Consider the following 15,939-nt stretch of genomic DNA (forward strand, 5'->3'; position numbering starts at 1 on the left):
GGTTATCTCTCTAAAACCTTGCTGCCTCATAAACCCGTGAAAAGTTGTCACCAATGAGAAATGAATTAACTCTTACAGAGCAGAAGAAGAAATATTTAGTACACCATAGGAGGTAATTTTCTGGATTATAGTAATAGCAGCAATGCCTTCCAGCTGTGGTACAGACTTGAAATTGCATAACTGATTTTTTTTCCTAAGGCCCTATAAAGAGTTAGAGGGAGTAACTAGATTCCAAGTTTTTCTGACGAGGAAACTGGAGGCAAAACATGTAAATAATTTAAGTAGTATTAAATAACACACCAGATCTGACCCACTTAAGATAGCTTTTTCTTCCTTTTTTTTTTGGAAAGATTTATTTATTTATTTTGGTGGGGTTGTGAAGAGGGCACGCTCAGTCCTGTGCCCAAGATTGGGGGAAGGGCAAAGGGAGAGGGAAAGAATCCCAAGCAGACTCCCTGCTGAGCGCGGAGCCTGATGTGGGGCTTGATATCATGACCCTGAGATCATGACCTGAGCTGAAATGAAGAGTTGGATGCTCAACTGACTGAGCCACCCAGGTGCTCCTAAGATAGCTTTTTCTAGTTAATAATAAAACTGACTACCTAGGTAATGATAACTCTAAAGTATTGAATACTTATTCTGTGCTAGATACTATACCAAGTGCTTCATGAAAATGAGCTAATTAATCCCCACACCAACTCTTATCTGTTAAGTAGTACTCCTTCACTTTTATATATAAGGGAACTTTACAGATTGGTTAAGTAACCTGCCCAAGGTCACAGAGCTAGCACGTGGTAAGACAGGATTTAAACTCAGGTATTTAACTTAAAGCCCTGCCTTAAGTGATGTGAAATGTTGGGGTTCGGAAGCCAAGCAAATAGTCAAGAAAGAATTCTTGAGATGTTTTTGGTGCAAAAAGGGTGGTTTTATTAAAATACGGGACAGGACCTGTGGGCAGAAAGAGCTGCACTGGGGTCGTGAGGAGTGGCTGATTATATACTATCAAGTTGGGAGGGGGTCAGGGATAGTAAGTCTCTAAGGAATTGGGAAGCAAGGTTTCCAGGACCTTGAAGAGCTAAAGGTCATTTATTACACTGTAGTAAAACCTTAGTCATGAGACCCTTCAGATGTGTATCAGTGGGGCATATTCTTGGAGGATGATTGCTAACATCTATCTTGAGGGAGTAGAAATAAAGGAAGGTTTCCAAAGGGATTTTTATAGGATCCTGGAGGTAAGGCTAATGTCAAGCTAAGGTTACCTTTTGCTTCTAAGCAAAGTATTAATATTGAAGCAGTTGAGCTCCTTGAGGAAGGTCACTCTGCCTGTCCCAGGTACTTGTCAATGGATTGTAAGTTGTAAGGAAGTTTAATTTTTTTTCCTATATTTCTTTTGCCTTTGTTCTCCACATCATTAACTATTAGCTTTTTCTTCTTCCCGGACTCTTTAGGGCCTCCTAGTCTCCTTTGAGTGTGGTTTTGGTTAGAATATGTATGATGTTTCAGTGACCTTGAGAGTTAAATTGTCGTTAAAGAGTTAAAGAGAAGTATTTAGAATCTGTAGGTGACTGATCACAAAATTAGTTTTACAGATAGTAACTGAGTATAGTAAGTAGGCATTTAAAAGCCGGGGGTGGGGGTGGGCTGCACTAGATATTAAATTCCTATAGCATGCATCTGCAGAGCAATACAGCCCTTATTTACTGTACATTTTCTCCCCTCACCTTCTCATAATTTGCCTCTCCCACCCAGAATCCCTTTTCCTTTGTTTAGCCTAAAATGGTATGTAAACCTCAGTCCTTGGACTACCTCAAGTCCTATTTCTTTGTAAGACTGCTAGGAGTGAGCTTAGGTACATACGTAATTAAACTGGTTTTTTTTTCTTGTGAATGTCTTTTATTCTTTTGATTCGTGGGACCCAGCCCATGAACCTAGGAAGATAAAAGAAAAAAGATCCTCCCTCCCCTACAGGGGTTAGAAAAACAACCTGGACTCCTACTTCACACTACACACAAAAGAAATTAACTTGAGATGAATCAGGACCTGACTTTAAAGCTTAAACATTACTGCTTCTAAAGGACAGTATAAGAGAATATCGTTGCAAGCTATCTTAGGACACTGAGAGCATTACCATCAAAAAAGTTGGTAAATTAGGGTTCATGAGAATAGAAACATTTGCTCATCCTATCAGAAGATAACATCAAGAAAATACATAGAAAAGCCACAGACTGTGAGAAAATATTTGTAACACCTGTATCTGACAGCAGGGCTGTGTTGAGAACATACCAAGAATTCCTACAAAGAAGACAATCCATTTTTTTTAAATGGGTGAAAGATTTGAACAGACATTTTACAAAATAAGGCATATCACCAGCCAAGAAAGTATTTGGAAAAAGTGCTCACTGGTGTTAGTCTCAGGGAAATGTAAAGTGAGATATCACTACCTACCCATTAGAATGGCTAAAATGAACAAAATTGAGACAGCACCGAACTTTCAGGAGAGTATGGAACTCTCTTGCATTGCTAGTGGGGTATAAAATAGTATGGCCACTCTGGAAAACTGTTGGCAGCAATTCTACTCCTATATGTTTATTCAAGAGAAATGAAAACATATGCCCACAAAAGTCATCTGCAAGAATGTTCTTGGCAGCTTTATTTGTAATAGCCAAAACCTGGAAGGCCTGGAAGGATGGATTGGTATCCAGGTATCCATCAACAGAGGACTAGATCAACTATCTGGTATATTCATACAGTGAAACACTACTCGGCAGTAAAAGGAAGAAACTGCTGATAATGTTACCAATCAATCCAGCATAGCTCCTAACTCAGGATGTGAACAGATAAGCCCTGGTGTGCTGCCATGGCCAACTGCCGCATCCTGGGGAATACTAAGAGGGCTCGACAAATGGAAAGCATAGTTCCAGGCTGGGTTTCCAACACTGGAAACCTGGTTTCCAACACTGCTGCCGAACAAACCTGGATAAACTCATTGCGAGAGAAGCCAATAACTCAAGAGACGAAGTTTTGGAAAAGAGAAGGGGAGGAGCAGCCAGGGTGGTGGCAGGCTCAAGTCTTAATAACCTTAATAACTTTCTTGGTGAGATGGATGCATAAAGTTTTATAAAGGTTCAGGGAGGTAGGAGCAAGAAAGCAGTCAGCATGAGATCATGGGTGGGGGTCAGTATGTGTTCAGCACCTGATCACGGGCAGGGAGGGGGACATGTGGGATGTGGTCTTCTAGGCATTCTGTTGCTCTTGGCTTTTCTGGCTAGGTGGTTGGAATGTTCCAGTCATTGCAAAACGTCTTTGTCAATGCCTCAAGAAGTGTGATAAGAAATAAGTACAATGGGGTTTTAGTTAGAGCATGAATTAAACGGTCTTGTCTATTTCTAGTTTTAACTCTTGGGGTCTATAGTTCAACAAAAGGGATTGCTGACAATATGTATAATGAATAGCATGCAGAAATCTCAAAAACCTAAAAAGTCATGAAGGAAGTGAGATACAAAACAGTATGTACTGTATGATTCCATTTATATAAAGTTGTAGAATGGTTAAAACTCTGGTGACGAAAATCACATCAGTAATTGCTTCTGAGTATGCAGGGAGGGGAAGAATGTTGACTTGAGAAGGGGCACAGGGAACTCTGGCTTGATGGAAATGTTCTGTCTCTTAATGGGGTTATGGGTTATATAGGTACAAGGATCTGTCAAAATCAATAAAACTGTAGACTTGAGATCTGTGCATTTCATTATATGTGCGTTATACCCTCAAATTTAAAAATCTCACCCCCAAAATAATACAGTATTCTCCTCTCTCTTAATCTGGGTTCTCTTACTTTCCTTAAAGTATTGGACAGCTAAGTCCCACTATTCTGAGCTTTTCAATAGTTGTTAGTTCCTGTGTTCTTTCTGTCCCACCCATTTCAAAGTCCTTTTCATACTGTTAGCTGGTTTTATAAACATGGAATCAGGAATTTCAGGTGGGAGACAGTTGCAATAGTTCATTCATCAAACATCTGCTTACTTCTTGCTTTGTGTAGTGAGGAAACAGAGGAAGGAATTAATTATGTCAGGAGGCATTTCAGAAGTAGAATAGGTAGGATAGATGAGTTCAGAGAGTACTAGGATGGGGGGTGGAGAAGAGACTGAACTGCTATATATATATCCAGGGCAGTCTCTGGAATCAAACCAAGAAATGGGTGAATTGATTGTTCTTAGGAAAGGATTATCCTCATCTGTAAACATATATAAACATTCTCTGTCTCTACCTGAGAAATTTGTTTCCCTTAAGTTTTGCACTTTTAAAAGAATTTATTTATACACAAAGGACGCAAATGATGTATATGATATGTACATCTGCCAATGAATGCTGAATTTATTCTAGAAAATACCATTTTGTGCTCTGATTCTAGCTGGCACTGCTGACACAATATTGTACGGTATTGGCTTACTTTGTCTCTTTTTCCTCCAATCAGTTTGATAAAGGCTACTCTTACAATATCCGTCACAGCTTCGGAAAGGAAGGCAAGAGGACAGACTATACACCTTTCAGTTGCATGAAGATTATTCTAACCAATCCTCCAAGCCATGGGGATTATCATGGTAAGTGCTTCCACTGGATATATGTTTGTGAAGTGTAGAAACCCCTGAGCTTTGTGGGAAACAGTGAGACAGCGTGATGGCTTTTTGCATCACCGCATCACCTGTAGCTTACGTCAGTCATCGGTGTCAAGCTAGCGCTCCGTTACTCTTCCAGTGATTTGTCTTACACTGAACTAGGTCAGCGAGAGAATTTATTCAGCTATGCTTCGGGTGGTGCTGGACCAGGCTCTTCAGTTCTGTTTCCCCCCTTCACCTGCTGTTTTCTGTTTCTCTCATGACTAAGAGACTGATACACGTTCTTCAAAGGTTTTTGAAATTGAGTACCTTGAATTTTAGAATAGTTGATTCATTAATTTTCAAAAGATTACCAAAGAAAGGTGTGTTTTATTTTCATCACTGTTACCTGATTAACGAAGATTAAGTGAGGAATTTAGCAAGTTGTGGTATCAATTCGCCTCAGTTATTGTAGGTTAAAAAAAAAAAGTCTAAACTTTTTTTGTGGATTTCTGAGTTCAGTGACTCTTTTCTAAAATAATTCTCTGATCATACCATGACAAGCTCCTCATTTGTCTAGTATGTTAGAGAATGATTTTAATAGTCCATATTAGTAAATCTTTTAGATTACTAAAGCTTACCGCAGTATGTGTCAAAACTATTTTTTGTTTTGGCTTCTTTTTTTTTAATGTGTATAAGAATGTTAATTGTTTTAGCATCTTGAATGGAATTTGTTTTTAAAAGATTATATACTTTAAGGCTGTTAGGGATTAAGATCAAAGAATCAGAAAACAGAATTTTAAGGAAGATGCTTCATGTGTCCAGAGCACTAAAAAAATGCCTTTTCTTTCATATTTGATAGATGAAAGGTGGCCAGTACTAGTATACACAGTGAGTTCTTCTCATCACTTTTGTCACTTACTTAAGGTACCGTCTAGAAATGCAGATTATCAAGCTCCACCCTCAGACTTATGAAATCAGATTTATTTGCAAGTGCCCTGGATAATTTTTATGTCTTCTAAACTTGGAAAACCATTGACCAGATACTTCTATTGAGAAAATCTATTACTTTTCTTAGCAGCCACACCAAGCAGTTAACTCACATTTAGTTTGGCCTAGTGAAACTCCCAGGGATTCCTCTATCAATGTCCAGAACCTAGGACTCCTCACATACTTAGTTGATTTTTATTAGCTTAAGTGCAGGATTTTATATTATTCCTTATGAAATTGAATCTTATTTATTCCAGTCCATTCTGTTTATTTATTTATTTTTTATTTTTTTATTTTTTTGAGACAGAGTGAGAGAGAGAGAGAGAGCACATGAGAGGGGGGAGGGTCAGAGGGAGAAGCAGACTCTCTGCTGAGCAGGGAGCCCGATGTGGGACTCGATCCCGGGACTCCTGGATCATGACCTGAGCCGAAGGCAGTCGCTTAACCGACTGAGCCACGCAGGCGCCCATTCTGTTTATTTTTTAATTTAAACCCTATCAGTTAAAAAAATAATATACTTCACACTCAGTAAGCTCATATTATTTATTAGAAACATTAATCTGTCCTTTTTTTAATGAATAAGCTTAATTTTTTAGAGCACTTTTAGGTTCACAGCAAAATCAAGCAGGGCGTACAGAGAGTCTTCTCACATACTCTTCGCTCCTACACTTGCACAGCCTGCCCCACCATCAACATCATCCTGCACCAGAGTGGTTTGTTTGTTACATCTGAACTGAGAAGAATGTATAATCTGCTGTTATTGGATATAGCCGCTTTATAGATATCAATTATATTAAATTAATTGATGGTGCTTTTAAATTCTACGATTATTGTTGCTAATTTACTGCCTGCTGGGTCTGTCCATTTCTGATTGAGAGGTGTTGATGTCTCAAATAGTGGATACATCAGTTTCTTCTTGCAGTTCTACCAGTTTTGCCTCTTGTATTTTGATGCTCTGTTGTTAGATGGATACACATTAAGGACTATTACATCTTCCTGGAGTATGCATCCCTTTATCATTATGTAATATCCTTGATAAATTTCCTTGCTCTGAAGTTTTTATATTACCTTTATTTTTATTTATCCTCTGGTGTTCTCATCTTTAGGTAGATCTGAGCTTCTGGCCTATATCACCTTCCTTCTCTTTGAAGAACAACTTGTAACATTTCTTGTCTTACAGGTCCACTGGCAACAAATAATGTCATTTCTTGTTTGTCTGAGAAAGTCTATTACTCCTTGTCTTTTGAAGATAATTTCACAGGGTACAGAATTCTAGATCTGTGGAGGTTTTTGTAGTTTTTTTTTTTCTCTCAACACTTTAAATATTTCACTCCAAAAGCAATCACTCCTCTCTCTTGCTTGCATGGTTTCTGACGATAAGTTAGATAAAATTGTTATCTTTGCTTCTCTGTAAGTAAAGTGTTTTTTACATCTGACTTCTTTTAAGATTTTTTTCTTTATTTTTGGTTTTCTGAAGTATGAATGTGGTATATCTAAGTTGTATTTTGGGGGGCATTTATACTGCTTGGTGTTCTTTGGACTTCCTGGATCTGTAGTTTGGTGCCTGACGTTTATTTGGGGAAAATTCTCTGTCACTATTGCCTCGAGATTGCTTCTGTTCCTTCCTTTGTCTCTTCTTCTGGTATTCTCACTGCCACCTTTCATAGTGTCCCACAGTTCTTGGATATTCTGTTCTTATTTTCTTTAGTTGTTTTCTCGTTGTTTTTTCAGTTTTAGAAATTTCTTTTGACATATCCTCAAGCTTAGAGATTTCTTCCCTCAGCCATGTCTCCTAATAAGCCCATCAGAGACATTCTTCATTTCCATTATAGTGTTTTGGTAGCATATCTTTTTGATTCTCAGTATTTCCATCTTTCTGCTTATATTACCTGTGACTATACATTGTCTGTTTTTTCCATTAGAGCCCTTAGCATTAATCATAGTTATTTTAAATTCTTAGTCTGATAATTCCAATATCCCTGCTGTATCTGACTCTAATTTTGATGTTTGTTCAGTATTTTCAGACTTTATTTTTTACCTTTTGATAAGCCTTGTAATTTTTTCTTAAAAGGTAGACATGACATATTGGGTGGAAAGAATTCCAATAAACAGGCCTTTAGTAATATGGTGGTAAATAGGGAGGTGGAGAGGGTGGTGTTCTGTAGGCCTGATTCGTCTTTTAGTGAACCTGTGGCCCTGGGCTATGAACTGCTACATGACTCTCAGTTATTCCCTCCCCCTAGATGGGACAAGATGGCTAGGGGAGACTGGAGTTGTATCTCCACACACACCGCCCCCCCTCGTAGGTTGGCTCTGATAAAACTCCAGAAGTTTAGGCTCCAGTAAAATAGTTTGTTCTGAGAGCAGGTCTTATTAAGAGCAGATTGCTCTAGAGAATCAAAATGGTTACTTTTCCCCTCCCCATGCCAGAAGCGCAAGAGAATTTCTCTGTTATTCACCATGAGCACCTGGTAGAGCTCCTAGAAGTTAAGCTTCCTTCTCTTTGAAGAACAACTTTCTGAAGTCCAGACTTCAGAAATTTGTCAATTACAGGTTAGGTTTTTCCTACCCCAGCATGGTTCCTCCAGAGATATCTGTTCTGGTATGTTGTGATTCTCTGTATCTGCCTCTATCTTTGGTTTTGGGGGCAGGCAGTGGTGTGGCCTGTGATCTTACTTCTCTGATGAGTCTAAGCGGAGTTGTTGATTTTTCAGTTTGTTCAGCTTTTTCCTTGTTAGGATGTAGTGATGATGTATAAGCCTCTCATGTGCCAGACTGGAAACCAGAAGTCTCTGTCCTTTTAGTTTTTATGTTATTTGTAAAACTATTTAGTCCCCTGTGTTGATATTATTTCATTAACCAGCACTCCTTGGAATGGTTGTTCAACCAGTTAAGAATCTATATATTCCAGACTATGTTTATCCATTTCTTCCACAAACATATGTTGGAAGGCTTGTCAAACATGTAACTGGGTATGCATTCACTTTGTTTCCAGTTACCTACTTCAGCCCTTTCTAGTTTTTTTTTAAATTTTTTTATTGTTATGTTAATCACCACATATTACATCATTAGTTTTTGATGCAGTGTTCCATGATTCATTGTTTGTTCATAACACCCAGTGCTCCATGCAGAACGTGCCCTCCTCACAGCCCTTTCTAGTTTTGAAGATCACGTTCTCTGATGTGGAAGATAGAAACAAAATAAACAGGAGTTACTGAGTTTTGCTTTCTTTCTGTCATCTGTTAAAATAACACCAGCTTCCCTAAGTGGTAATCTGTTTTTTTTTTCTGTTCTGCTTATTGTCAGTGTAGCTTTAGAACACTTTTTTGTGACCTTTAGTACCTTGGCAATCTTCATTTTCTTCTTGGCTTTGCCCTGTTACCTTTTTCATATAGATACAGTCATTATTTCAAATGTAATTTGGATAATTCAATTAATCTCCTTTTTTGTGTTCTTTAATAATTCTGGGCTTAACCAAGAATTCCTTGTGCAGCCTCATTTCTTTCTTTTTGGGATCTTTTGAAATTTCATTATCAGGATGGTGTTTTTTTTGAGAATCATGATAGCTAATACGTGTTAAGTGTTTACTGTGTGCCAGGAGCATATAAGAGCTTTATATTCCATTCTCACAAGAGTTCTGTGAGTGATTATTTCCCTCACTTGACAGAAAGTGAAGCTGAGTCAGCAACAAGGTACAAAATTTGCCTATGGTCTCCCACTTAGTAAGTGGTAAACTGAGATTCAGACACCAGCGTTTTAGCTCCAAACTCTTAACCAGGTGTTACACAGCTTCTCAAAATGTTTCCTTATACTAAAAATTATTACAGTTTTAATATGAATGAAGTGTAAACTATGAATTTTGTGAATTTTGTTATTTGTAGGAGTCCATACTATTATCATGGATGTTTTTATGTATAGTTACGATTTTTGGTAAACACATTTGTTTGGCATCTAGGCTCTTTTCTATTTTTGCTGCAACCAGTTTCCCATTGATTTCATTAAAAATGCACAATTGTTTCAAATTAACTTGTAGGTCCATCATCTGTGTACCTAAAAAAAGTACTCTGGCTTCCTATATTAAATTTTAAAATAAGGTATTTGATTTACCATTGCAACATCTTATTAAAATATCTAAACTTTTCTAGATTTTGGCCCGGTAATACAGCTTTTTCATTTCAATTCTGTGTTCTTATTTATGTAAATATTTTAGTAGTCCATCTTTATTACTGTGTTACAGAAATAACATGTGTCTGTTATGTTAGTTTCCTATGAAATATTTTTCTGTTTGTCCGTCTCATTCCTAACTGTGGTTCCTCTAAATTTATATGGATTTTACTCTATGGGAAATAGACATAAAATTTACATCTGAAAGTGATGTGAGATTTTTATATTTCTTACAGTTTGCACATTTTGCTTTTTGTTTACATTATCTTCCTCCTCATAGGCTTTTAACGTAATTTTTAAAAATACGAATAAAATGTGAGATTGTATAAAGTTTTTAGATCAAGCACAGCTACTTTGTGATGATCTCTGCTTGTTAACAAGTAGCATAATTAAAACTGTTTCCTCCTCCTAGTGAATGAGCAACTTCATTGGAGAATGCTGTAATATTTTATATAACTCTTGAGCCTGTAGTACCCTGATAACCGTACAACTAAGTCGTCATTTAGATAAATAGAGGAAAGCAGTTCCACCCATGGGCAATTAACTTTTTTATTAATAAGCTGTTAGACAATTAAGGGGAGCTTAGACAGTCTCTCGAGTGTAGTATTGTACCAAGTCCTGGGTAAATAACCTTGTTGGTGTGCTGGCTTGTTTTTTGTTGTCAGGGTGCCCATTCCGTCACAGCGATCCAGAGCTGCTGAAGCAGAAGTTGCAGTCCTACAAGATCTCTCCTGGAGGGATACAGCAGGTAGGTCAGATTCTCCTGGGTGTCCTCAGTAAGGAGGTGCCACACTGTTACTCTCAGTTTCACTGACTGGTCAGGCCTCCACCACACACCCTCTTTCCTAGATAGAGGAAGCGAAAGCTTTGACTTGCCCGGCTTCCAGGCCTTGGAAATCCTACTTCTTCTGTCTGCTGGGCTGCATTCTTTTCTTGGTAATAAAGGAAGTGGGAAGCCTTTTTTCTCTCAGTTTGTTTTACTATCTCAATTAGGAACATTTAAAAAAAATAAATTTTTAGAGGAATGCATTGAAGCTTGTTAATGAAGCTGAAACTTAATGCCATTGTATTTTATTTTGGGAAACTGTTTTCTGTGCCACATGTAGGTTAAAGCAGAAGATAATATAGTGGCTAAATGTTCTGATAGTCATCACCTCTTGCTGTGTTAAATCTGCACTTCTGATGATAGCTCATTAGGTTGAATAATCTGCCAAAATACTTTGTCTTGTAAATAATTGAGATTAAAAAAAGAAATACCCAAATGCAAAACCAAATATTTAAGAGTAATTTAGTGAATATGCTTTAAAAAATATTATGGCATTGCTGTCTATAATGTGCTTTTGAGTTGACTTGGAATTTGAGGAGTTCAAGAGGAGCATTGGCTTCCTTAGCTCAAGAAGAACAATATATGTTTTAGAGCTGGAACATCCAAATCATTATGTATCCTTAATTATTTTTTCTTAAAGAAAATAAATACTCTAGAAACCCTACTTCTTTTACTGTGTCCAAAATTTAGATTGAATTTAGTTAATTCAGTTCAGATCTTAGAGTTTTATGGTACTCTGTGTAAGGCAGTGCTCAAGGTGCTGTTTTAAGATGTAAAGAATCTTATAAATCCTCCTACAGAACCAGAATCTGGAGGGAAACATATGCCAAGTGTAATGAGAGAGGTACACATAGAATGTCTTAGCTTTTCTGAAGAGGAGGAAATATAACCAGATGGGGAGGCCAAGGAACACTATCTGGAAGAGATACTCTTTTGTTTTGTTTTGTTTTGTTTTCATTTTAATTCCAATTAGTCAACATCTGGTACAATATTCGTTTCAGATATACAATATAGTGGTTCAGTAATTCCATACATTACCCCGTGCTCATCAGAACAGGTGCACTCCTTAATTCTCATCACCCCCCTCCCCTCTGGTAGCCATCAGTTTGTTCTCCAGAGTTAGGAGTCTGTTTTTTGGTTTGTCTCTCTTCTTTTCTTTGTTCTTTTGTTTCTTAAATTCCACATATGAGTAAAATCGTACAGTATCTGTTGTTCTCTGACTTGCTTTGTTTAGCATTATGCATTCTAGCTCCATCCATGTCCTTGCAAATGGCAAGATTTCATTCTTTCTTATGGCTGAATAGTATTCCATTGTGTATATATACCACATCTTCTTTATCTATTCATCAGTCGATGGACATTTTGGCTGCTTCCATATTTTGGCTATTGTAAATAATGCTTCTGTGAACATAGGGGTGCATGTATGCTTTTGAATTTATGTTTTGTATTCTTTGGGTAAATACCCAGTAATGTGATTGCTGGATCATAAGGTAGATCTATTTTTGACTTTTTTTTTTTTTTTAATTTAAATTTTAGGTAGTTAACATACAGTGCAGTATTGGTTTCTGGAGTAGAATTCAGTGATTCCTCACTTACATACAACACCCAGTGCTCATCATAACAGGTGCTCTCCTTAATACCCATCACCCAATAGCCCATCCCCCACCTTCCTCTCTCCATCAGTCCTCAGTCTGTTTTCTAATATTAAATGAGTCTCTTATGGCTTGTTTCCCTCTCTCCTTTTTTTCTTTTTCCCCTCCCCACATGTTCATCTGTTTTCTTTCTTAAATTCTACATATGAGTGAGATCATATGGTATTTGTCTTTCTTCGACTGACTTATAAGCATTATACCCTCTAGTTCCATCCACATCATAGCAAATGGCAAGATTTCATTCTTTTTGATGGCTGACTAATGTTCCATTGGGTGTGTGTGTGTGTGTGTGTGTGTGTGTGTGTGTGTGTGTACATACACATACCACATCTTCTTTATCCATTCATCATTCAATGGACATTTGGGCTCTTTCCATAATTTGGTTATTGTTTATAATGCTGCTGTAAACATTGGGGTGCATGTATCCCTTCAAATCTGTAATTTTGTATTCTTTCTAAATACCTTGTAGTGCAATTGCTGGATCACAGGGTAGTTCTATTTTATAACATTTTGAGGAACCTCCATACTGTTTTCCAAAGTAGCTGCACCAGTTTGCATTCCCATCTACAGGGCAAGAGGGTTCTCTTTTCTCCACATCCTTACCAACACATGTTGTTTCTTCTGTTGTTGATTCTAGCCTTTCTGACAGATGTGAGGTGATATTATAGTTTTGATTTGCATTTCCCAGATGGTAAGTGATGATGTGAATGTCTTTCCATGCATCTCTTGGCCATCTGTGTATCTTTGGAGAAATGTCTGTTCATGTCTTTGACCATTTTTAATTGGATTATTCATTTTTGGGGTATTGAGTTTTATAAGTTCTTTATATATCTTGGATACTAACCCTTTATCAGGTATATTATTGCAAATATCTACTCCCATTCCATAGGTTGCCTTTTAGTTTTGTTGCTTGTTCGTAGTGTTGTGGTCTGAAAAGATGCATGGTAAGACTTCAGTCATCTTCAATTTGTTCAGAGTTGTTTCGTGGGCTAACATGTGATCTATTCTAGAGAAAGTTCCGTGTGCACTTGAAAAGAATGTGTATCCTTCTGTTTTAGGATGGAATGTTCTGACTGTATCTGTTAAATCCATCTCTCCTAGTATGTCATTCAAAGTCATTGTTTCCTTGTTGGTTTTCTGTTTAGATGATCTGTTCATTGCTGTAAGTGGGATGTTAAAGTCCTCTACTGTTACTGTGTTATTATTGATTAGTTCCTTTATGGTTGTTATTAACTGTTTAATGTATTTGGGTGCTCCTATGTTGAGTACATAAGTATTTATAATTCTTATGTCTTCTTGTTGGATTGTCCCCTTTATTATGATATATAGTGCCCTTTGTCTTTTGTTATAGTCTTTGTTTTGAAGTCTGTTTTGTCTGGGATAAATATTGCTACTCCATGTTTGTTTGTTTGTTTGTTTCTTTTTTTAAAGATTTTATTTATTTATTCGTGAGAGACAGAGAGAGAGGCAGAGGCAGAGGGAGAAGCAGGCTCCTGAGCAGGGAGCCTAATGTGGGACTCGAGCCCAGGACCCTGGGATCATGACCTGAGCCAAAGGCAGATGCTTAACCAACTGAGCCACCCAGGCGCCCATACTCCAGCTTTCTTTTGACATCCATTTGCATTAGATGTTCTTCTATCCCTTCATTTTCAATATGTGGGTGTCTTTAGGTCTAAAATGAGTTTCTTGTAGGCTGCATATAGTGGGTCTTCTTTTTTTTTGTTTTTAACCCATTCTGTCACCCTGTGTCTTTTGATTGGAGTGTTTAGTCTATTTATATTCAAAGTAATTATTGATAGATATGTATTTATTGTCATTTTGTTATTTGTTTTGTGGTTGTTTCTGAAGATTTTCTCTGATCCTTTCTTCTCCCTTTCATGGCTTGCTTCTTTTCTTTACTGATATATTAGGATTTCTTTTTCTTTATTTTTTGCATACTTATTACTGGTTTTTGATATATGGTTTCCATTAGGCTTGTGTATAGTCTCTTTTGCGTGTAGCAGTCTATGTTAAGTTGATTGTTTTTAAGTTTGAACCATTCTTTATTCCTTTCTTTTCCACTTTTAGGTATATGCTGTTATATTTTATATTCTATTATTTTGTGAGTTCCTTGACTGATTTTTTACAGAAACACTCATTTTTACTGCTTTTGTGTTTCCTACCTTTACACTGTCACTTTTGGTCTCTCTCTCCACTCAGTGTGTTCCCTTTAATATTTTTTGCAAAGCTGGTTTAGTGGTCATGAACTACTTTAGTTTTTGTTTGTCTGGGAAACTCTTTATCTCTTCTTCTATTTTGAGTGATAGCTTTGATGGATAGAGTCTTTTTGGTTGCATATTTTTCCCATTCAGTACTTTGAATATACCATGACACTCCCTTCTGGCTTGGAAAGGTTCCGCTAAAAATAATCTGCTAGCCTTATGGATTTTCCCTTTACTGTCTTCTTTTGTCTTGCTGCTTTTGAAATTTTTTCTTTATCAGTAAAAGTTGCCAATTTAGTTACAGAATGTCTTGGTGTCAGTCTGATTTTGTTGATTTTGATGAGAGTTCTCTGTGCCTCCTGGATCTGGATATCTTTTTCCTTCCCCAGATTACAAAAGTTTTCAGCTATTATCTCTTCAAATAAATTCTCTCCCCCCTTCTCTCTCTCTCCTTCTTCTTCTGGGATTCCTATAATATAAATGTTACTATGTTCGATGGAGTCACTGAGTTCCCTAAGTCTGTTCTTATTTTGTATAATTCTTTTCTCTGTCTTTTGTTCTGCTTGATTACTTTCCATTATTCTGTCTTCTATGTCATTAATTCATTCCTCTGCTTCTTCCCACCTGCTGTTCATTCCATCAGGTGTGTTTCTTATTTCGTATATTGTGTCCTTTTTCTCTGCTGTGTTGTTCCTTGTCTCTGTTAAGGGTCTCACTCATGTCTTCCACTCTTTTCTCTAGTCCAGAGTATCCCTAAGATCATTACTTTAACTTCTCTATCAGGCATGTTACCTATATCTCTTTTGCTTGGATCTTTGGCCATGGCTTTTTATGTATTCTTTTATGTGGGATAAGTTTTTCTCTCTCCTCATTTTGTCTAAGTCTCTTTATCTCTTTCTCTGTGTTAGGAAAGTCAGCTACATCTCCTATTTTTGTGGTTAATGGCCTTATGAAGAAGTCGTCCTGTAGTGCTCTGCCGTGTAGTGCCGCTGTTCCCCAAGGCCTGGTGCTTCTGGGAGTGTTTCCAGTGTGTGCTATATGAGCTCTGCTATTTTGTCCTGGCTGCTTTACCCTTCAGGCCAGTTGTCTGCCTGTTGTGAGCAGTGTTTGGTCCCTGACCTGAGTCTTGGCATGTTTTACTAGGTGTGCTCTGGTCTGTTTGTGAAATGAGGCCTATTGCTACCGCTGCCAGAACTGGGGCTCTACCAGACTCCTGAGTCAGGGGACGTGGTATGAGCAGGTATTTGGGCTGGCTTTCTGGGGGAGGGGGTCTGAGTTCTGGGACTGAGGCAAGGTGAGTGGGAAGGGCAATTCCACCAGAGCGTGGGGGGACGGTGCTTGGTATAAGCAGGTTAGATAGCAAATGTCAGTGTTGCACTGCTTCCCACAGGTGGCTCTCTGCGTATGCTGGGCCAGGGAGGGGAATGGGACCCGCCAGTTCCTTTGTTCCTAAAGGGGTCTCATGAACGCTGTCTCTCTGGGTGAGATGAGCAAATAATCTCTCAGCTGTTTGC

The 15,939-nt window shown here is 37.8% G+C and overlaps 1 protein-coding gene across 2 annotated transcripts in view; it reads left to right on the top strand.

Moving 5' to 3' along the window:
- The window catches only part of PRIM2 (DNA primase subunit 2), a 319,663-nt gene that overhangs the window by 261,453 nt on the left and 42,271 nt on the right, over positions 1-15,939 (top strand). For both annotated transcript variants that reach the window (XM_025890617.2, XM_025890615.2), the window contains exons 11-12: positions 4,472-4,598; positions 10,412-10,494. In XM_025890617.2, the coding sequence (XP_025746402.1) occupies positions 4,472-4,598; positions 10,412-10,494 (210 nt within the window). The remainder of the gene's footprint in view (positions 1-4,471; positions 4,599-10,411; positions 10,495-15,939) is intronic.

This window comes from Callorhinus ursinus, unplaced genomic scaffold (genome assembly GCF_003265705.2).
Source record: "Callorhinus ursinus isolate GAN/ISIS: 27379988/994484 unplaced genomic scaffold, GSC_fseal_2.0 scaffold22, whole genome shotgun sequence".
NCBI classification, from domain to species: domain Eukaryota; kingdom Metazoa; phylum Chordata; class Mammalia; order Carnivora; family Otariidae; genus Callorhinus; species Callorhinus ursinus.